The sequence below is a fragment of the Symphodus melops genome (genome assembly GCF_947650265.1).
Source record: "Symphodus melops genome assembly, chromosome: 21".
In the NCBI taxonomy this organism is placed as follows: Eukaryota; Metazoa; Chordata; class Actinopteri; order Labriformes; family Labridae; genus Symphodus; species Symphodus melops.
In genome coordinates, this window is record NC_136711.1 from 9,493,472 (window position 1) to 9,516,521 (window position 23,050).

At 42.1% G+C, this 23,050-nt stretch overlaps 2 protein-coding genes across 2 annotated transcripts; one reads left to right on the plus strand and one right to left on the minus strand.

Annotated features, from left to right (window-relative positions):
* The first annotated feature begins 3 nt into the window (after positions 1 to 3).
* ift140 (intraflagellar transport 140 homolog (Chlamydomonas)) lies at positions 4 to 23,031 on the plus strand. Its single transcript, XM_079372579.1, has 30 exons — positions 4 to 167; positions 651 to 814; positions 934 to 1,155; positions 1,406 to 1,527; positions 1,661 to 1,791; positions 2,057 to 2,232; positions 2,459 to 2,550; positions 2,631 to 2,737; positions 2,900 to 3,042; positions 3,118 to 3,321; positions 3,407 to 3,479; positions 3,598 to 3,689; positions 3,802 to 3,929; positions 4,081 to 4,198; positions 4,336 to 4,457; positions 4,552 to 4,687; positions 4,832 to 4,963; positions 6,723 to 6,967; positions 18,571 to 18,748; positions 19,095 to 19,285; positions 19,422 to 19,517; positions 19,825 to 19,957; positions 20,084 to 20,227; positions 20,455 to 20,583; positions 20,685 to 20,867; positions 20,962 to 21,165; positions 21,259 to 21,471; positions 21,680 to 21,840; positions 21,970 to 22,111; positions 22,213 to 23,031. The coding sequence occupies exons 2-30, from the start codon at positions 668 to 670 to the stop codon at positions 22,390 to 22,392; spliced, it is 4,344 nt and encodes a 1,447-aa protein (XP_079228705.1). The 5' UTR covers positions 4 to 167; positions 651 to 667; the 3' UTR covers positions 22,393 to 23,031.
* tmem204 (transmembrane protein 204) lies at positions 9,312 to 16,884 on the minus strand. Its single transcript, XM_079372580.1, has 3 exons — positions 16,446 to 16,884; positions 15,374 to 15,529; positions 9,312 to 10,834 (listed from the first exon to the last, which is right to left on the minus strand). The coding sequence occupies exons 1-3, from the start codon at positions 16,723 to 16,725 to the stop codon at positions 10,590 to 10,592; spliced, it is 681 nt and encodes a 226-aa protein (XP_079228706.1). The 5' UTR covers positions 16,726 to 16,884; the 3' UTR covers positions 9,312 to 10,589.
* Positions 23,032 to 23,050: the final 19 nt, after the last annotated feature.

Consider the following 23,050-nt stretch of genomic DNA (forward strand, 5'->3'; position numbering starts at 1 on the left):
CCGTAACTCCTCCTGTCCGGTATCGAGGTTGTCAGGGGCAACTGTGAGAGACGCTTTTCAGTCACACTGGAGGCTACAAAAAAACACTGGACGTTACAGGCGATATTTCAATTAACTTCGGGATTGAACAGCTACAAAAGCATTACCCTGACGGAAGATACTGTGAGGTTGGTCCCCTGACTGTTTAACAAAAAGGTTAAGTTAATTTGACGGTAGCGAGGGCCAGCAATGAATGCTAACTATGGCTAGCCTATCTACAGTAGCTTAGCCAAAGTTAGCGGCTAAAGCTAATTTAATAATTGTTACATAACGCTACAACTTTTTATTGTAGCACATAGTTGTAGGTAGAATAATTAACCATGAACTTATTTTAATCTTCATGGTGTATCTATGACAGGCAGGGAAGTAGCGAGGCTAACTGGTGTGTACATAAAGTGAAATAATGGAAGGAGACGCACTGAACGCTATTTGAGGGCACGTCAAGGAGTTGATGAATGATTTCTCAGTTTTTTTTACAAAACTAAATAGCCATACAATTAATTATCTGCATAGGGTTCTCTAAAATATAATTTACATTGTGGCTTAAGCATGTGTAATATATGAGGTTCAACCTCACGTTTTTTTCCGTGTCATGTTCCTCCTGTTTGTAGAGGGGAGCTCTGGGGACATGGCGGTGTATTTTGACCACCGTATTGATGCCCCTGAAAGCAGTGGAGTACCCTCTCAACTGACCTGGCACACTGTGCTTCCTGTACTGGCTGTGTCTTCAATCAGCCCCACCACTGGAGGCCATATAGACCTCTACCTGCAGCAGGTAAACACTGACACACAAGGAAAAACATTGAACATGTTTGTAATGCTCTCTGTGTGAACATATTACCAATCATAGCATGCTTAAGGAACTTTGCACATGTCATTGCTGTCCATATTCAGGGAGAGTGTGTGGAGAGCTGCCATTTAGAGCGTCCTTACCTGCCCACAGTGCTGCGCTGGCATCCCACAAAACCAGTGTTGGCACTCGGCTGGGAGAACGGAGAGGTGGTGCTGCTGAGCCACCCCTCTGGAGATCAAACAGTCGTTCCCAGCACACACACAGACTGCATCACTCTGCTGGAGTGGAGTAGCTCTGGCAGCCGCTTGGTGACTGGCGATTATGTGAGTGCCTTGTTGCATGGACAGTATTTTCTTTCACATGTGACATATCAACACCTCGATACATTCATAGCATAGCATCTAATACTGAGAGCCAGACTTGTTGTCAACAAAGGACATTTGGCACATATTCTTATTGGGTAATCAAAACATAAAATGGATTAAGTGTGTGAACAGTTATGTTCTGAAACAATTGAACATCAAATTTATTCACATTAAAGCAGAGCAATGAAGTGTAATTATTTAATGACAGACTGGAGCCCTAGCAGTATGGAAAGTGGATGCTCGAGGGAGACTTCAGGGAAACCATCTTGTAAAGCATGAATACAAAAAACCTCTCACTTGCTGCATCTTCAGACCAGCTTCACCTGGAGAGTAAGTTAACGAGAAGAAATGCTTCATCTTTTAAAGTGTCTTCGGTGAGATACTATTGGACAAACGTGGATATCGTCAAGTTTTTTTGATCGAAAGAGTGTTTGCTGATCTTTTGATCTAACTTGTGCTGCAGCGATGTGGCAAAGCTCGCCCGGGCGTCTGTGAGTGGAGATGAGAGTGCTCTGGATATGTTCAGCTGGAAGGGAGCACCTCTAAAGATGGGCCCACAGGAGGGACTCGCATTCTATGTCAGCACTGCAGATGGTAAGAGCTCACCTTTTTGTTTTCAGAGGTAATCGTTTGTTGTGTGTTCAAACAAGAACAATCAGTAAGCCCACTTTGGCGGTACCTTCGAAACATGACAAGAGTTGTCACCAACCCTTTTCAAGAAAGCAGAGCTCTGACAGTATAATACATTTATCACTAAATATTGTCCAAACAATCCTGTCTGCAAAAATCAGATCATTTTCTGGCTATAGATATCTCACTTTTAAAATCTAAAATATTATGTATCTTGAATATATTACAGGTAAGGTCCACTGTGTGGATGAGCATTGTAAGACAAATACACTTCTCAGTGTGGAGGGTTCAATTAAGAAGCTTTTCTACCTTGAGAAGAGAGAGGCGCTCGCTGTGATCACAGAGACCATGATGTTATCACAGTACGCTCTCGGACCTGAGGGGGGAGCCCAGGAATTAATGAAGGTAAACTAAAATCATCCAAAATACCATTTATTTTTTAACTCTTCTAAAAAACCCAAAAACAAAGGCATTTTAATGTATGTTGTTTGCAGTGATCAATTACAAGTAAAAGCCCCACTGTTAGACGCATCATATTCTTTTGATAACACTATGGTTTTTCAGGCCAGATTTTTCATTCAGTTTGAACTTAAACTGAGTTTGACTTGTGAACATATTTGCTGTATGACAGGTTAAGTTGAGTAGCCGGACTGGTCAGAACGTAGACATTGTCTGGACAGAGAATGGCCTCCTCGTCACAGCTACAGGAGAACTTGTTATCAGGTCAGTGTGCAAACACATTGTTCACACACATTTTGTACAACTCCATTGTAAACATGAATATTTGTCACTTACATCTTTAGGTTGTGGGACCTGGAGCGAGATGACAACTATGTTCTGGCTCTCGATGAAACTCTTGGATTTGAGAGAGGAGAGATGATCAACTGTGTTTCCTACTGTGCAGGAAAAGGTAGCTACTAATGTATATATTTTTTGTACATTAAACAATATAAGCGATTGTGTTTGACCTGGTTATTGGCTGCCAGCAAAATCCAGACCAGGTTTTTTTTTAGTAGACTAATAACAGATTGTAAAGAGTTATTACTTTTCTTCACTGATACAAATTCTGCAGAAATCTTGGCTGCTGGTACCACCAATGGGCGCATAGCAATATGGAGGATGGTGGTGCAGCCAGACAGCAGCAGAGCTGATACCAAGGCCCAGTGGAAGCTACAGACACCCACAGAAGTGGAGGGAAACGTCACACATCTACAGGTATAGTTTATCAGAACTGTACAAACTAGTTATGTAAAATGATGGAGGACATAAAATGACATTTTTCCATTTCAGTGGGGCTCAAGCCAGAATTTGCTGGCAGCCAATAACTCAAACACAGTGCTGATCCTGTGTGAGCATGTGATGTCGGCCCACTTCAGCCAGCAGGTGGCAGCAGTGCAGCTCACGCCGACCCAGCTCAGCATCGTCCAATTCCCTGCAGGAGTGCATCTGGCTCTACATTCTGACAGACACATCAAGGGAGTGTGTGTTACCAAGGTTAGTATCCAGCTAAGAAGAGGGTAAGTTATATATGAGGACCAAGTATCAGCTGAAGTTAAAATCATGGTTTTCATATCAACAGGATTCAGTGACTGTCTGGAGTGGTAAGCAGGTGACCGTGTACGAGCTTTCAGGGACATCTCTTCGTAATACAGGTGCATCAATCAAAGCCTACTGATCAGACATAACTAACTTACACACGGGTCATTTTGTAACCTGGTGCTTTTCTACTCCATCTGTCCTTCTCTGTCTTCCCTCTTGCTGATGTACCAGGATCCTTCCCTTGTGATTCCCCTGTAGTAGCTGTACATGATGAGAACCTCTACACTGTGGAACCCAACAGAGTCCAGATTCGCACACCACAGGTTTGTCATCCCACCCTGGAAGCTAAACACAGAGACAGGAACATCTTTGCACAAATTAGTGTTGTTGAAAAATATTTTGTGTGTGTGTTTTATTCCTTTTTTTTCAATTTAGGGTACCGTAAAGCAACTGCTGACCTTCTCCAAGTCAGAGGGTAATCCTGTGATACTCAGCGTGTGTCAGTCTTACCTGGTGGTAGGCACAGACACCGCACACATCAGAGTCTTTGACCTCTCCAGAAGGTATAAGGTTCAAGTTGATGTTGGTGTCACTCCCTTCATGTAAAACAGGAATGGTAGTTTACTTAAATGCATAGTGGGTATTTGTTACTGGTTGTTCAAAGTACTGGCCTTTTTGGCCAATAATTCTCCTTCCACTGTATGTGTTTTATAGAGATGCCAAGGCACACTGCAATGCTAAGAACCTAGCTGAGCAGATTTCCAATCTGGGTGCTCTGAGGTCGGTCAAATGTAACGCCAACGGCAGCCAAATCAGCATCCTAATCTCTCAGGTAAATAAACATTTGACTCTCCCCTCTTTAAAAGATGATACGATTTTATATATATGGGGCTATATATATGTATTTTCAGTGCCATAACATGCACTCATTCAGTCTGGAGTAATCTTAATGTAAACTCTTGCTCTCAGGTTAATGGACGGCCTGATCACAAAGTGTACTTTTATGACATTGAGATGGACACTGTGACGCATTTTGATTTCTTCATCGGCAGACCAGCCAGTGGTATCTCACAACCAGAGGAAAGTGAAAGGTAACAAATATCTTCTTTTTGTTTTTAGATATAGTTAAATATAACTCTCTCCACGACATGTCTTACTGTGAAGAATGCCTGCTGTGTGTTTCAGGCAGCAGTTTCAGATGACCGAGCTCAGCGGTCGCTGCCCTGTGTCTCACTTCTGGGATGAGAGTGAACCTCGTCTTTTTGTGTGCGAGACAGTGCCGGTCAGCTCTGAATCCTCATCAACTAGTTTCTTGGACTCGGTAAAGACTGCTTCTTAACAATGAGATAGTACTGCAGCTTTTTGCAGACTTTTTGGATTAACTTGAAACTTCCAGTACCAAAACTCTCTTGCTGAAAAAATGGAATGTAAAGTGGGTTTACAGTGTTTCCTTCCTTCTGCTTAGATGGACGTGTCGGTAGTGACCCTCTTCTGTACACAGGAGCATGGGCTCCTCCTTCAGGACTACTACCTCAAACCACCAGGCCTGCAGGCCCTCCTTGCTCTGGACGTCCCCTACTATTATTTCAGCTGCAAGGTGAGGATGGGGAACTCTCTGTTCTGCTTTTGTGTTGGAGGTTTCTCATACAGCATTTGAGGTTTCTTCCTGTGCAGTTGAAGGTTGCCTTGAGTTTTCTTAAACATAATCTTTGTGTTTTTATTTCCACCCATCACACTTCTTATGTTTGACTCTGTGTTTGGTCACACACACCCCCAGCTATTATTTCGGAGGGGGGGTGACTTTCGACCAGAAGTAAGTGTCTGCCCTCTCTAGTCAGGCAGCTTCGGTGTTCTGTGCTCCCACGTTCCAACAGCTGTGCTTGTGTGTGCCTTGTGCTGCATTGACATAAAAATATACATCGAGTGAACAAGCAGCACAAGTGCGTCCCTGAAATAATGTGTGTTTAAATGACTGTGTCCATTCCCATCCACATCCACCTTGTTTGAGTCTTGCTATTCTTGTTGTTTTGCTTTCACCACCTCTTATCTGCTCTCCAAAATGTTTTCCCAAGAATTTTGCTTGTAAAATTTATTTCACTTAAAGGTCCCATATTATGCCCTTTTTGGGCTTCAAATATCTAATTGATGTGTTGACTGAAGTACGTTCACAGTCGCTAATGTTCATAAAAAGTGTATGTTTTCATGTACTGTCGCTTCATGCAGGCTCTCTCATCGGCCTGTGTTTCTAACGCTCAGAATCCCCCACGAAGAGAAAAAAAAAAGGTCCCCACGTGTGCCAAGTCTGATCTGCTTTCTTGTAATAGACTGAAATAGTGATGACATATTTTTGTAGGCCAACCCGGAAGTAGCTATGCCGGTGATTCCTACGAAAATTCTACTTTGGGATTTTTGCATTGGATTATTGTAGAAAATTAGCTGTGTCAAACACGTTTCTGATGCTTAGACGTTTTTTTCAGATGGATAATCTTTACAGATGAACACAATTTATATGTGGTTTGAAGAGTTAATGCAGTCGAGAGAAGTAGAAAGCTAACGTTATGCTATAGCGAACTACACCGCAGTCGGTTGATTCGGACGTCACGACGGTTATGCTTCATCGATCTATTCAGAGATTTTGACATGCTAGTGAAACCGTAGCTTAATAAATTGTTTATTAAACTAATATTTACAAGTGCACTAAAAAACATGACTGGAGGCTGTAAGGAGGATTAGGGAGAGAGTTCCCGGGATGATGACGTTTAATGTCTGCGACAACCACTGTGGTGTCAGTTAGCTACTCGTTAGCAACCGCCGTTTTAAGTACACTAAAAAACTTTAAAATTCACCAGTGGGGGTCTTAGCAAACGTAGTTTATCTTGTCTAACAAAACATCAACATCTCTTAAGCTTGTGTTAAACACAGAGCTTATTTCAGGCGTCTAAACACAAACCCGTTCAAAAATCCCCATTGACTTTTAGAGTTAGGAACCCATTGCACTAAAATGCTAACTCACTTCCGGCTTTTAGGACTCATTCCTGTGCCAGTCAGTCGTTCAGCTTTGTTCACAGATATGTCCCGCCCCTTTTACCATATTGGGAATGCTACAGTCAGTGAGTGGGAGTTTGCCCTTCGCTACAATGAGCCAGTGGGCTTGGATCAGTGACATCATGGGTTTGTGATGTAGCTACGTATCTGCAGACTTTGGATTTGTGCACACAGATGGGCCTAAACATGCACAAAACACCTGGAAAACAAAAAAAGCAGACAAATCATAATATGGGACTTTTAAATTGTCACACTGCATTCTCTACTATCTGTGAATCACATTTTTTCCCACCTTATCTACTCCTCCACAGCCCGGCGAGAGAGATCAAAGTTTAACAGAGGTGTCAGCCACAACATCAGCACCTCCACAGCCGACAGAGCCATCGAGAGGGACGGCGGTCAACTCTCCTCACATGGTGTCCAGGCGTGCTCTCAGAGACTTTGTGGGCCTGGAGAACTGTGAGAAGGCCATCCGTGATGCCATGCTCAACTTCAGCTTCTACCTGACAATCGGAGATATGGATGAAGCCTTCAAATCAATCAAGCTCATCAAGAGGTAAGGCCTTACATTTCTTCCTGCCACAATGCAAAAAGCTCTTCAGAGATAAGTCTGTTTTATAAATATATGGTGTGATTTGCTGATTCTCACCACTTATCCTGATTGTGTAACCAACAGCAGCGTAGATGGCAGCATACAAAGTAGATAGCAGCATCAAATCAAGCAGGTGTTTGTAAAGAGAGGAGAACGTGCATACGTGCAGGATGTCACTCTTGCTGTCTGCACAGCCCCCCTGTTTCTTCAGCTTCACCCAGCAGTCTTTGCCACATGGGCTTCAGTTCAAAGGACTAGCATTGTTGCTGCAGCCTTGACGTCTCTCAGAGTTCTCTACAATGGTTTGCAGTGGGCGAGCTGCCCTTGACTTACACTGAGAAAACATGCTTTGTTACTACATTTCACCCCTCATCTCAGTCAGCACCTTTGACTGTTGAGGCCAACATCGAGGAAAACCTCCACAATAGTTCTGTTACCTTAACTTTGAAATGTTTGACGGGCAACTAAGGGCAACAAACAATGTTTATTTTGATACTTTCCTTTGAGTATTGTGTCATTCCTAAGCAAAAGACAAAGCATTTATGCAGGGTATGGACATTTATCACTCTGAGTTTTGTTTGCTGTAAAATATTTTGAGTGAAAATGTTTTGTCTTGTTGTAAGTTTACATGCAGTACTTTGAATGAGTCTGATTTGGTCCATGGACCTGGTTAAATAGAAACATGATGGTAAGTCACCAACAAGGATAACGTAAGGTCGAAAAAGCAACGCCTGCCACATCTGTTACTGTTAGACATGCCTAAAACAACCTTATCTTACAGCAGACAAGCATTAGAAGAAAAACAATACTGTGCAGTTATAAATCTGGAGGAGGAATAAAAACAGAATCTAGAGCTTGAAGTGTTGATGAGCTCTGTTCCCGTTATACGTCCACATTTTTGTTCAAGCTTTGTAACAAAATAAGACTTTGCTCAGCAGTTTGTTTACAAGTGAATCGCTCTTTAATGTTTTATTCAGCACGGATAATGAACTTATATTTGTCTTTAGTATTGGTAAAAGAAATCCAATCTTCAACACAGGACATGATTAAGGACTTCTTGTGCGCCTCTGCTCAGGGAAGGAACTCCTCAATTTGTATATGTGACTGTTTCTGTTAGTGTGCGGGTGTGTTCGAAGGGGATGTACTTTTCTAAACACACACACACACACACACACACACACACACACACACAAATGGGGTCCTAATTCCACTTTGTACCAAACAGAGTGGCTTTTTTCATTCTGGCAAACACTGAATCAGGTCACTTAAAGGATATGAGTGTTCGTTTCTGTGTGTGTGTGTGTGCGTGTGCGTGTGCGTGTGTGGAAACATACGTGATTTCAGCAAAGATCTAATCTGGTCGGATTTTATCTTCAGTTGAAAATGTGGTTTAGGGCACTCCGTCAGATATCTTGCTGCAGTGTAGCTTAGCACGTACAAACATTATGCCAATTTGAAAAAAGCACGGAAACACACACAAATGGGAAAAACATCATATCCCACCAGCCGGATGTTCCAATGAGTTTAATAGACGTGATGACAGCTTTACTAAGCTCCTCATTGATGGCTATTTTTACTACAGATTTTTTTTTTTTTTGAGATCTGTATTGTGCTTGATTCCCGCATATCTCCACCCACAGGAATATGTATTTCCTGCAGCAGTAACCTGTACCTTTCCTGGACTTCGTTCTTGGTTATTTTAGGTTGTATAATTAAACACTCAGGACATGACACATATTTTTTGTGCATGAAAATGTACCTGAATGCTGTAAGTCCAGTAAGAGAGTTTAAATTCCCTCCACTTAAACAGACCTCTGTGTGACCATCTCTCTGACACTCAAAGCCGCCCGTCAGATACAGCTTGGAATGTCTTTATTCAGTGCAGACTGTGCGGCTTCCTCTCATTCATGTTGTCCTTGACTTAAGGTGACATGCTGCTGGGTTATCTGTTCGCATGAATGCAAGCCTTCATGTGCCGTCTGTCTGCCACTGCATCTGCTTTCTAAAAGCCAAACTCCCCCTTTCCATCAGCACCACCCGAGGAAATGTTCAGAGGTGAAGCAGAGACCGATGGATGATATTCAGTCATCTCTGCTGGCTGTTGTTCATGTGACACTCCCATGTCCCCCATCTGAGTGTAAGCCATTTGTAAATGAACTACTACTGCACTCAGTGATAAAGAACTCTGGATACGAATGTTTGGGAGTCGGATTGAGGAGATGTAACAAATCTCATATAGCACAGTAACTTAAAGGTTTAGAATACAACCACTGAAACAAAACACAAATGGTTCAGCTCTGTTTTAGAGTCGTTTCAAAAGTATTTTATTGTTCTCTCTGATAAGGATTCAAATGCTTAGTCTCAAGTAGAAGCTGATCCCAAATATTACCGAGATGCCAGCAATAATGAAAAAAGTTACATATTGTTTGTGGAAAAACACTTATTGCTGGATTTTTACATCCTCTCGGCTGCATGTTGCTGCATGGTTACTCTAGCAGAACCGAGGGCGAAGCACAGAGTATCCCTTTAATTCATTAGTGATACCACAAAAGAAGTCCTTCCATGAGAAACATTTTCAATGGTTTTTAATGGAGTTCTGTTGTCCATTTGTTGTTGTGGTGTTGGGAACGAAAACAGCAGAAACAACAACAGCAACCCCCTTTGTTTGAATATATAAAATCTATTGAATGAATGACATATTATTATTGTTCTTTAAAAATGCCCCTATGTTTGGCAAATGTGGCAGACCACCACAGATAGCCTGGAGGTTTTTTTTACAGAATATGATATGGTCACAATTATAATACTAATACTAATAAGAGCACTTTTCTTATAAAAATATGAATCTAAGTATACATTCTGTACCACAAGAAGCAAGCAGGGTTTACTGTTTCAAAGCAGCACTAACAATGAATGCCATCTCAAGATGCAGTACAGTGTCCACTCATTTCTAACCATTAAATTCAAACGAAAATAATCAACATTTCATCTTGTTATGAATTGGAAAGCTGTTTTAATATCATAGTATTTATTGCCACAGCATGATTTGAATCTTTAAATGTTCCCTGATCTTTAAAAGTTTGACTCATTGACCTTTACCTTGTTAGTTTACCTTCTTACTTATAACATATGTCTTTAATAGTAATATATCAAACTTGTGAGGTAATCTGTTATAACGTTTAAAAACATTTGTAATTTCCAATTTATAATCTGGCAGGAAGCCATTCATTAAGTGCACGTCTAACACAACGAGTCAAGTTCCAGCTTGATCTTTTCAGTCGTCGGGGGTTTCATAGACAGTCTGAGTCCAGATTCAGGATTCAGCTAACCATTAGCTTACCTCCCCATAGCTAAATGAAACAGCACAGGGTTGAACATGCATGTATTTGAGGGGCTGCTCCATACAAACATTGAGTTAAACTGTGCACTAAGCAGCAAATCAATTCTGTAATCTCGATTTATGTCATACATTTTACAATAGCAGGTTCATGTTAGCCCAGCTGTTGGAGAGCAACGGGAATGTCCTCGTCTCTTGTGAGTCACATGATGTCCAACGCTATTTTCTTGGCTGGTGAATTGGCGGGACTCAACATGGCGACTCCACATAGTCATTGTCTAATCGAGGGTGAAAAGGCGATGCCAGCGAGCGGCTGATGATTATAACCCGAGGTGCGAGGCAGTCATCACGACGATGTAAAATGTTCCATATGAGCATGGCTGCAGCCAATGTGGCCAGCAGGCAAGCAGCTATATCCAGGTAGCAGGAGTAAGACAGATGTGTGTATGGCCCGATCCTGTAGAAGGTCACAAGTCCGATCACAAGCACAAAACCTGAAGGAAAGAACAGAGAGGGACGATAAGTGAATCTGATAAACATGTCAGAATGATCTACTTCCCTTCCTAACATCCAAACTCTTACTGTCTCACAACGTCAATGCTCATGCTAAGACACGGATCATATTTTCTCTGTTTTTTTAGCATGCTGTGTTAGACCCCAACACAACATCATTTGGTAAAAATGATCAAGGCCAAAGCCGAGGAACATTTTGTTTTGATTCCAGCACAAAACAAAAAGTTGAGACATGACCAAAGTTGTTAAAATTGATGAGAATCCACCAGCAAATGTTTACACATATTACTCAGAACAAAACATTGTGAACCTGTGAGAAGTTGATGGATCAACCAAAATCTGTAAGATTCCTCTTCTGGGGATCCTGAATGTCTGTACAAAGTGCAACGTGATCCATCTAATAGTAGTGCTGGATGACTGTGAACCAACCAATCAGTACGCAGGTTTACATTTACAAACACGCTGCATGTTTCAGCCGAGCTCAACTAACTCAACTAACTTAAAAGAGCTGTTCTTCCAGCACTCTTAAAATGTGTTTTTCTACTTTACAATTTTGTAGATATTCAAAAAGCCACACCTTAATGAAAGGGATCATCTGAAATAATGTGACTGTGGTTTTTTTTTTTTTTTGTTTTCAATCTCACATGGCCTCGTTGAGACATTCATCCCTGAACTTCACAGTTCAGCAGGAGCTCCGTGTGGGTCCTTTGAAATTGAAAATCTGTTTCCTCCAAGGAGGAACTTCTGAGATCTGAAGATCAAAGTTCTCAATAGCTTAAAAATATCAGAGCATGAATATAGTCTTGGAAGAAAAGAAAAAGGCTTTGAGATGTTTTATCTCCTGATTTCTTTGATTCACAGCCGTGTAACTCACGCGATGAGGAACTCCTGTTTGCCTGCGAGGAAGAAAGGCCCGGCCTTCGATTTCATGCTGTTTCTTTGATCTCGAGTTTGTTTTTATCGACTTTTTCTGCAGTGAAAAGCTTCCATTAAGGATCTGTAAGAAAGCTGACTGTTCGCTTTTAAGAATCCACATTTCATTTGTTAAATGAAAAGTGCCCATCCACAGAGGTGTTGGGACCTAAATGACTCTTTAATATATGGATGTTGGTGCCTGAGGATGTGACTCAGAGTATTTACTGAAATCTGCGGCAGCTCCAAGGAGCCAGTTCTTAAGAATGCCTTTCTTTACTTGTCCCTTAATATTGTTGTCATTGTTTTGAGTGAGGATGTGAATAACTGTATTTGTGTATCATTGCGTGCCTGTACTCAATAAGAATGCAACTGTTTGCTTGATCTCTTCATGTTCAACCTGTCTGGCTCCTGACCCAAGAAAATGAATAATCTCCTGTCCAGGTTCCAGCCTGGGTGGGCTGTGTGAACCTCTTTTTTGGCAAACACTTATCTCTCAAAGCTTCCTTCCCCGTCTTCCTCTTTCCATCCTTCCTTCCTTCCCCACTCTCCACGCCCTTAGCTTCGAGGTTAATATATTTGCTGAACATTTGACATGATCTGTCGCTGAGAAATCTAAACATGTCTTATCTTGAGTCCAGGTCTTGGAAATCCATTTAGCTGCTGTTCTTAGTTTATTTTTATGGAGGACAGAATTGATTGAGGGACTAATCTGTCTGGTTGTCTCGCTCAAACCTTTATCACTCCCTTTTTTTTTTTTTTACCAAGAACAAAGATGAAGACATCCGACTTGGGCCACTTTGTTGGAAGTCTTCAAAATGAAAAGCAGATAAGCTTGACCTGCAGTCATGACCTTTGACATATTAAGGCTGTGTCCATTCAGAAAACACATTCCATGGACACCTCTGAGCTTGAAATTAACAATATAGTGCTTTAAGCCTGGACCTGGCAACAGCACTGAGATATCACTGAATGGAACCAGATATCGTTTTTCCACAGTCTGATTGTAATAGCTGAGCATTTTGGCCCCTCTGGAAATGAAAACATTCCTGAGAAAAGAGGGTGATGGGTAAAAATATCTCAATTCACTGAGAGCTGAAGCTCAGTCACTGACTTTGCAGCAGAGGTCTAAAGTAGGAATGGGGAAGAGATTATGAAATGGTAAGAGCCTTAACTAAATTTAAAACCAGATAAAGATGCTCTTTGTTTTTAATTTAGCTTTAATGAATTAACAAACCAACATTCCTTTAAAGAAATCTGATGATGCGTATCAGCCAGTTCATTTCTCAGAAGTTGAAAATAACATCCCAAGGCTGGCTTTATCCAAACACTAATCCAAAACTCTAAAAAGATTTATTTGAAGGTCAAATCAAGGACTCAAGTATTGGAAGCTTGCATTGTTATTAGAGACACGAGCATTGTGTCTTGGTCGATTAGAAACTGACTTCGGCCCAGACTGATAAACAGCTGTTCAGTAAATTCTCATGAAAGTTGGTGAAGGTTTCCAAAACCTGAATCACACTTACTTTTAGTCTTACCTTACTGCTTCTCAAAAAGAGCAACAGGAAGGCCAACATTTTTGTCACCATCCCATTATAAACTTAATGGAAGTAAAGAGAAAAAAAAACATGGTTCCCTGACAATGTGTGCTAAACTCCATCAGCATTATTGTAAAGCTGTTCATAGTTTGAGTCCATTATTTTCCCACCTTTTGTTCTGATTACTTCCATGTACACGCATGTCTCGTGAAGGATTCGTAATCACTCTCCACGTTTTCATGTTATCATGGGACAAATCACGTTCATTGTGATGGTATACTCTCTGAGCATTTCATGTTTGTAGAGCTTTGATCATACGTAGAAAAAAAACTCACTTTTATTGTAATCAAAATCGCTACCAAGTTTATAGTGTGAATACACTTTGTTTAAAGAGCCACATACCGTCACACTTCCATGCAGACTCAGATTTATCTGCTCAAGACCATCTGATAAAAATCATTATGAAGCCTAGAAACTGAGCCGGTTAAAGGGTTGGAATACTTGTGAGGAGTTTTTCAAAAGTAAGATAAATACTTCAAAGTAACAGCACTGACCAACACAACACATAATGCCTTCTGGTATTTCTATTTTGGCGTCGAAACATCCCCAGGATACTTGTCACCTTATTACTCAGCAGCTTCGGAGCCCATTTTTCCAGAGAGCTCTTCTGTAATTAGAAGTCAGGGAAAAAGGTGTGTTCTATTTATAGCTTTTTGACACTATTGTTACTCAACCAAATAACTGTGAACACAATCTTTTAGATCATGAAACAAATCTCCCATCCTGTGAGTCATAAGCGCCAACGTGTGTGGTGGATATTTAGAGCTGGTTTGATAATGTTAGTCAGTGATGAACTCGGTCCTTCAGATCGTCACTGGCCAACAATATCACAAGAGCTGTAAATGTTGGTGCTAATGATTCATGGGATGTGACGTCTTCTTATTCTCCCATTGTCTTTATAGATCAGGGTGAGTGATGTCACTGAGGTTTGGCTGGCGTTGTCTTATTTTGGAAAACGCTCAATCCCCAACAGAGGTCTTCAGATAACAGCCCTCCTCCCTGAGTCTTTCTTTGCTGCTGCTCTTCCACATTTTATAAAACGCAGACTTAAAATCTAAAGAATTTAATCTAGACGGAGCCAACTCCCACCCTGGACATGTCTCTGTCAGAACACACACACTGACATTCATAAAATCCCTCCTGCCATTGCGCACACAAACACTCAGTCCCCGTTGAATCTGTCCATTCCCCCTCCCTTCTTTTTCCTTCTTCAGCTCGAGGGTTTGCATAACAGGTAGTCACAGACATTTCCTCGTCCTGAGCAGGGATATCCTGGCGCCCGACAGTCGCTCCCTGGCTCGCTGCAGCTCAGTCCCAGAGATCCTGGGCTAGGACTAAATTTAGACCCGGAGCAGACCCCCCTCCAGGCTGCTCTGCCACAGTGATACCAAAACGGCTTGGACCAACATTGCAGCACAACACGTTTCATTGTGGCTACTCGTGACAGGCCACAGCAGCCGGATCTTCATTGTGATGAATTGGTCTTCATGACTAAAACTCTCCCTCACAAGGATAGTCCTTGTTCCTGGCTTCCCCTGCCTTAAGAGTTTGGTTAGGCTGATGGTTCCTTTGGTTTATTTAATTCTTTTTCACACCACTCTAAACACTGCTGTGTGTTTGAGCAAACCATCATCCACTTCTTGTTCTATTTCCCATTAATACATGTAGTAACATAGCCGAGTTTCCCCCTGGGATTAATAAAGTCTTTCTGATTCTGATTCTGACAGCACCTATTCAAACAAGTCCCGACAGTATTTGCAGATGATAACACATCAGTGTGGTTCTATCAGCTTATCTATTCCCTTCCCAGTGACTTTATTCACCATTGTTGTTCGCCATGTAAGAGCATTCAAAGTTTTCCTTCCACATCAGAAATCTCTCTTTCCAATGTAAAAATGTGATTCTGTTCATAGATTTTGGATACAGACTGTTTTTTTAAGAGAGAAATTTTTCTCTCTGACTTTTTCCTGATGCAAAAAAAAAAAACCCCCAGCAAACATTGATACTCACTAGATAGCTGGAAGAGTGCAGCAATGGCCTCCTCCCACCACTGAGATTCCTGTGTGATGAAGGGCAGCTCAATCAGGCCCAGCAGGAAGATCAGCTGACCGACAGTCAGGGCCACCGTCGCCATCAGGTTACACGCTCGCATCATGTCAAACTGCACTGTGAGGAACAGAACAGGAACAGTGAGGTCTGAAGTGGAGGTCTTGATCTTGAAATGAAAATCATCTGAATGACGCAGTGCTACATGACGACCAAGGAGGAACTCGCTTCTCCTGCATTTGTAACAAGCGCATACTGATTCCATCATGAATGGTAATCATTTTTCTCGCGCTGGTAGGCAGTGCCGCCCATTGTGCCTACTGAAGGTGGTCACTGGAACGTTTCCCAGGCTTGTTCTTGAATGAAAATTCCTCAATGGAGCTTAATTTAGCAAAGCTCATACATGCACTACAACACAAACATGAGATAAGGTTTATACTCAGACTTTGTCCCCAGAAAGAGAAGACGCATTTTGTTTTTAAAATAGATAACACTTAATGATTGATGACGTGAGAATGATTTAGAGTGTGTAACAGACCTGCATTAAACTAGTTAGATGTAATAGATGGATGAAGTAAATGTGTTTAATGTTAAACCTTTGAGTTGAGGGTTGATCTTCTATTGACCATTACATAGAATATATTTACTTCAACTAAAGTCACGTACTGTGGAAAGACTGTGATGTTTGTTTTTATATGGTAAAGAAAAATAACGTACACTGATACAGAAAAACACTCAAGATGGTAAGGTACTGGTTTTGTTTGAGAAAATCTTTGGCATAATAATCAATCAACACAAAAGTCCAACTAGAAACTGATTCAATGTTGTGCTTGTTTTTTATTTCCTTACTTTGTTGTATTGAGAATTAAAAGAAGTGTGATAGGAGAATATCCTGCACAGTATAAGCCAATATAGAATACACCTTAGAGAATAATACTGTACACTGTACACTACATGACACAGATACTTGGACCTTTCTGGAGTCTATGATTCACTTATGTTAGTTACTTGTATGGCCACTAGCTCAAACACTTACATTTGACAGTGCTGCGGGACTCTTGGTATCCTGCATACTCAGAGCCCCATCCCAGGCCTTCACACTGCCTCTGAGTCCCTTGCCCCCTTCTCCCAGCCTGCAGATCATCACGGCCCCTTTCTCCACCCGTGGGGCACATCCTCCACAGCCCCACACTCCTCTTGCGTCCGTCCTCCAGCGCCTGCAGGACCCAGCTGGGGGTGAAGGCTGCAACATTGTTGAGGACCAGGGACAGCAGGGCCACTGCCACCGCCGCCGCCACCAGCCTCTGCACGGCCATGCGACGCTTGACACCCGCCACCTCTCCCCCTCCCTCGTGTTCCTCCTCAGACCCCTGGGCCTCGGCCGTAGTAACGGCAGCGCTTGTGGCCCCCTGGCTTCTTTCCTCCTCCACCTCCTCCTCCTCCGCCACCACCACCACCTCTTGCTCCTCCAGCTGTTCGGGAAAGTTGTCCCGTCTCACACAGAGGTGGAATCAGCGAGAGTGTTGTCTTGAGGCTTAGCTAAAGAACATCTCCATTCATCCTCATTCAGGAGTTGTAGTCGCAGCAGATCCTCAGCCCTCCTCCTCAGACAGCACCGCGGGTACGCTGGGATTAATCCAAATGGCACCTGGTTCCATTCCACTGGCTCTGACTGGCTGCAGCTTGACTCTTAGACTGCTCCTTGCTTGATCACCCTTCCCTCTTATCTTCTCCTATTCCTAGTGCCCTGCTGTGCACTTCTGTGTTTGCAGCTGTATTTTCTGTGGATGCAGAAGTCCAGCTGCAGATAAACCAAGATCCTCAGAAATAAGACGAGATTCTCTGTTTCACAGGCTGCTTGGCTGGAATAAGGAGTTTCTTTTAAACCCCCCACCCTCTCTCTCTCTCTCTCTCTCTCTCTCTCTCTCTCTCTCTCTCTCTCTCTCTCTCTCTCTCTCTCTCTCTCTCTCTCTCTCTCTCTCTCTCTCTCTCTCTCTCTCTCTCTCTCTCTCTCTCTCTCTCTCTCTCTCTCTCTCTCTCTCTCTCTCTCTCTCTCTCTCTCTCTCTCTCTCTCTCTCTCTCTCTCTCTCTCTCCCTCGCACACTATCTGCAAATCCTCAAGGTCAGAGTTGAAATGTGGGGGAGTTGCTCTTCGTCATAGTCCCTGACATCAGTTCGCAACTGTAGCGAGCTTCAAAAAGACATCTCGCCTCCTTCAGGATCACTTTAAATGTGTGTGTTCATGTGAGAGAGTGTCCAAAAGACCCCCCCTCTTGGACGTCACTGTTGTGTATTCTTTTGTCTGGAGCCATGGGGGCGTTTGCTGAACTCCTCTCTCTCTCTCTCTCTCGTCTGCAACAAACATATTGGCCACTGGAGTCAGTCTGCAACAGGATGTGTTTCCTGAGAGGAAAAGAGGATGGGAAGAGGGGCCAAATGTAAACCCGTTCCTTCTCTTGTCTTTCCTTTTCTGGCTCTCTAGATCTTGCCGCCCCGTGAGCAGCGAGCTCTATTGGTCCCAGCATTTTAAAACCTTTCATTGTCAATGTCAGGGCTGGTTTTCTGTGACCATATAGAGTTAGATTTTGGCTGGACCCCCCCCCCCCCCTGCCTGCTTCTTATAGCACGGCCCCTAAAGATTTGGGGTATTTCCTGTTGCCTAACTTTAATAAACAGCTCACATCTGTATTAGCTAAAGCACGGAGGAGGGAGGGGACGCAAATAGAGACCAGATGGCTGTGGAATCTTAAAATTGGAATTGCTGCAGAAGAAAAAAGGGGGGAGAAGGGTTGATTTACGTCAGTGGGACAAAAGAAAAAAATTGAAAAGGGAGGAAAAACAGGCCTCTCCCTTTGAGTTAAAGGTCTGCGCACATTCTTGTATGAATGTGCTTTAATGAGTGGGGTTTTTTTTTGTGCGGGATGATTTTATTTAAAGTAGTAGGAAACGTTCAAACAATTCTGCTTTACACTAGGTCTGTGCTGTGAGACCTACAGGTGTCACTGTGATTAGCTTTTTGAAAAAGTTCTTGTTGTGAAAATATCAACCTAAACAAAATGACTGATACATCTGGAATCGTTATTTCTCTTAAATAATGCAATACCAATGCAATGAGCTACACATTCCCCCCTCTCAAACAAGCCTTTCTCTTTTCTCTGCAGCAAAGCAGTTTGGGAAAACATGGCACGGATGTGTGTGAAAACCCGTCGGCTGGATGTGGCACGTGTATGTCTGGGGAATATGGGAAATGCCAGAGCAGCAAAAGCACTAAAAGAGGCGGAGGCTGAACCGGAGCCAGAGGCCCAAGTGGCCATGTTGGCCATTCAGCTCAGCATGCTGGTAAGCTATTCAGCGTCCAAGTGGAAGTGACAATTGACACAATTTGATCAGCAACTATTTGTGTTTTAATTTTCATATAGAGAAGGATAAGATGCAGAAAGAACAGACAAGGGAGAAGATGCTATACAGAAAATATAAGAGGATAAAAACAGAAAGGCATTCCTCCAATTCATACAAAAAAAAAAAAATCCTATTTAAATATGTCTTTTACCAAACTCAAAGATAATAGCACACCCTGAAATTACTAATAACACATCCACTTCTAGTTTCAAGCATCGTACCACACAAAGACATTGGAACTTTCCACACATTTATCTTTCCATCATCATTTTCTGTCCACTAATAGGAAGATGCAGAAAAGCTGTACAAGAGCTGTCAACGCTACGACCTGCTGAACAATTTCTACCAGGCTTCTGGCCAGTGGAAGCTCGCTCTGGAAACAGCCGAAAACCAAGATCGCATCCACCTGCGGACCACCTACTACAATTACGCCAAATACCTGGAGTCTACGGGTGACAAAGCCCTCGCCCTCGCATAGTAAGACACAGTCTGTGACAGTTGTCACAGTGATACAGTGTCACAGTACTGAAGAATGACAGAACGTGTGTCTTTCTGTGTGTTGGCAAAGAGACACATGGAAACAGAATTTGATTGTCGACCTTTTATGTTACAGCTACGAGAACTCAGACACACACAGGGTTGAAGTTCCCAGAATGCTCCAGGATGACACAGGATCTCTGGAGATCTATGTCAACAAAATGAGAGACAAGTAAGCCGAGTGTTTCTTGGGACTAAAAATTAAGAATCAAAGTATGACTCTCTTACCTTTAACATAACAGAACAGTTGGTCTAACTATTGAGACTGAAACCCATTCTGAAGGAAACAGAATTGTGGAGCTTAAATGAAATGTGCACCAGTTTTATGATTTTGCAGAAGTACCTCTGACTTCATTCAAGAACATGTAAAATGATTATACATTGCTAACTTATTATAGTGAGGTCCACAAGTGTTGAGAGCATTCTATAAGTATCTATATCAAGGCTATATGAAAATACATGTCCCATTATTCCTCCAGGAATATCTACAAGTGGTGGGCACAGTACCTGGAGAGTCAGTCAGACATGGACTCAGCGCTGCGTTTCTATGAATGTGCCCAGGATTACCTCTCTTTGGTTCGAGTCCACTGCTACATGGGTAACATTCAGAAGGTGACTTAGTCTCTTTGAGTGTGGTGACTTCTTTTGATTTAACTTTGTTATTTGTAAATGGGCTGCAGGTTCGTATTGCAGTAATGTACAAACAGAAATAATAGCAATAGCATTTCATGACAACAGGCCTCTGAGATAGCCAATGACACAGGAGACAGGGCAGCGTCTTACCATCTGGCCAGACACTACGAGGGCCACGATGACATCAAACAGGCCGTCCACTTCTACACAAGAGCACAGGCCTACAACAACGCCATACGACTTTGTAAGGTAAAATGCTTCCGTCTGTACTTTTTTGCTCATCCCTGGTATGAAATCGTTTTCAATATGTACAAACAATGTTTACTTTTATAGTGTAATACACCTTGGCTAGAGTGATTTATGCCTACCATGGAACTTTGTTCAGTCATTTTTACTTTGTTCAGTCATTGTTTAGTCATTTTTATTCCTTTGTCTTTTTTGTGTGTGTTGTTGATGTTTGTTTTGTGCCTTTACAGGAGAGTGGTTTGGACGACCAGCTGATGAATCTGGCTCTGCTAAGTAACCCAGAAGACATGATGGAGGCCGCCTGTTACTACGAGGAGAAAGGCACCCATATGGATCGAGCGGTCGCCCTCTACCACAAGGTCTCTCTCAAGTGCCTGCTGTTTCTGAACCACGCATGCGTCAGGCCACAAGGGGGCAGTATTGCATCACATATTTAAACTGAGCTTTTGTCTCAATGCAGGCTGGATATGTCTCCAAAGCTCTGGAGTTGGCTTTTTCCACCCAACAGTTCTCTGCACTTCAACAAATCGCTGAGGATCTGAATGAGGCCTCAGACCCGGCCCTCCTCTCACGCTGCTCTGACTTCTTCATCACACACTCCCAGTATGATAAAGCTGTGGAGTTACTGGTAGCAGCCAAACAGGTAGTAAATTCTTACATGACATTACCTCCGTGTGGACCATCAGCTCATATGTACATACTAAGCAGTGTGTGCCTTTATTTGTTCTGAAATAAAGTACCAACAGGCCCTGGAGGTGTGTGTGAGCCAGAACTTGACCATCACAGATGAGCTGGCAGAAAGGATGACGGTCATTGATTCTAAAGATCTATCTGATGAAGCCAGAAAGGAGCTGCTGGAGAGGATCGCTGACTGCTGTATGCGTCAGGGCAACTATCACCTGGCCACCAAGAAATACACACAGGCAGGAAACAGGCTGAAGGTAAAACTGAGAAGTGGAATCTGTTATCTGGGAGAGAAGGATTTAAACTCCTGGTTTGACTGAAAGTTAAATATATATCTATCCTTCCAACAGGCCATGAAAGCACTTCTCAAGTCAGGCGACACAGAGAAGATTGTATACTTTGCCAACGTTTGTCGTCAGAAGGAGCTTTTCATCATGGCTGCCAACTACCTCCAGTCTCTGGACTGGCAGAAAAATCCTGAGATCTTGAGGACAATCATTGGTTTCTACACAAAAGGGAGGGCACCCGACCTGCTCGCTGGCTTCTATGAAGCATGTGCCCAGGTCTATCACTAGTTCATTAAAAATAACATCAATATTCCCTTTGCTTGGTATGGGTGATTGTTGAGTTAGTCTTTTTTTTAATAAAAATACCCCATGTGTGTTTTAGAGACATGTAACCTTAAAACATATTTTGTTATCTAATAGAATCCTTTGGGGAAATATTTTCATTCACATTTTATTAAGTGACGTTTTGCTGACTATTGTTAAGGTGGAGATCGATGAATACCAAAACTATGAAAAGGCACTGGATGCATTGACCGAGGCGTTTAAGTGCCTCTCTAAAATAAAGGAGCCTGGACAACATGAAGTAAGGCTGGCGGACCTGCAGCATAAAGTCACTCTTATCAAGAAGTTTGTCCATGCACGCAGGTGAGAATAGGACTTCTATTTGTTCTTCATTCTTTTTTCAAGGTCCCTTTCTTTTTCTGTTTTAAGAGTTTTGTTAATGTTTGGTTTTGGTCTTCATCTTTAGTTATGAAACTTGTGTCCTGTCTGCAGGTTGTACACAGAGGATGCTGGTGAGGCAGTGCGCTTATGTGAAGCCCTGCTGGAGGAGCCAGAGTTGGACCCTGCTGTCAGGATCGGAGATGCATTTGGCTTTCTGGTCGACCACCACATTCGGCAGGGCAACTTCCAATTGGTGACTTTTTCCGAGGGTTCTTGTTTACATCTCAAGGTTTAAAACTCTAAAAACTAACTTGGATAAATAATTATTCCACTCTTCTTATTTTTCTACTCCAGGCTTACCGTAGACTTGAGGAGCTCCAGAGGCTTCTGCCAGGACAGAATGTCAGGTACTATATCAGCCAAGCCAGTCTGAAGGCCCTGCAAAAAGAGCAGGGCGTACCCATGGATCAAGGAGACAACAACTACAAAATGAAGGAGGAAGACGAAGTGGAAGAGGACTTAAACTTATCCTAAATATAGTCTTCCCTTTTTTTTCTATATGTTTTTTAAACAATATAATATATTTTCATATATTTTAATTGTCAAAGTCTTCACTTTGACAGATGGGAATGACTGTGTGGTAGGTTCTGTGAAAAACAGCAACAGGAGGTTTGTTGGAGATACTAACAGAAGTTCAGTTGGTAAAAATGAGCACAGTAGTTTTGTTGTAGGATGCACTACATTGTCACGGACTGAATGATCACTGTGAAACCACAATAAAAGAATCTCAGAGTGAAAACTGCAAGTCCACCTGAGATTATTTAAAACCTTACAGTTCAGACATTTGACCTGAAAAGTTGTTCAATTCACTTTAATCCTGGATTGACACTTCAGATCATTTAATACAGGTCATTATTGCCTTTGAGCAGATCTATTTTTGGCTATCGGTGTTGAGTACGTCCTGAATTATTCAAATTTGGTTTACATTTGATACAATGTATTTTTAATATTCAATCAGTAAAAGGTACCTGTGTAAAGCATTTTGCAGCTATTTTTGATAACTTGTGAGTAATTTTCTTTTTTACTTAGCACATCATGTTGTGAATTCTTCTTTGTTTCAATGTATTGTTTCTATACATTACAAAGTAGCTTAATAAAAAAAATATATTTATATTTCCTCTTGTGGCGTGAA

Coding starts and splice junctions, on each gene's coding strand:
- tmem204 (XM_079372580.1), bottom strand. CDS start 16,725: ATGGCCGTGCAGAGGCTGGTGGCGGCGGCGGTGGCAGTGGCCCTGCTG. Junction 15,530..16,445: donor GTCCCGCAGCACTGTCAAAT/GTAAGTGTTTGA, acceptor TGTTCCTCACAG/TGCAGTTTGACATGATGCGA. Junction 10,835..15,373: donor TGCACTCTTCCAGCTATCTA/GTGAGTATCAAT, acceptor TCTTTCCTTCAG/GTTTTGTGCTTGTGATCGGA.
- ift140 (XM_079372579.1), top strand. CDS start 668: ATGGCGGTGTATTTTGACCACCGTATTGATGCCCCTGAAAGCAGTGGA. Junction 20,228..20,454: donor ACGCCATACGACTTTGTAAG/GTAAAATGCTTC, acceptor GTGCCTTTACAG/GAGAGTGGTTTGGACGACCA. Junction 21,166..21,258: donor AGGCAGGAAACAGGCTGAAG/GTAAAACTGAGA, acceptor TCCTTCCAACAG/GCCATGAAAGCACTTCTCAA.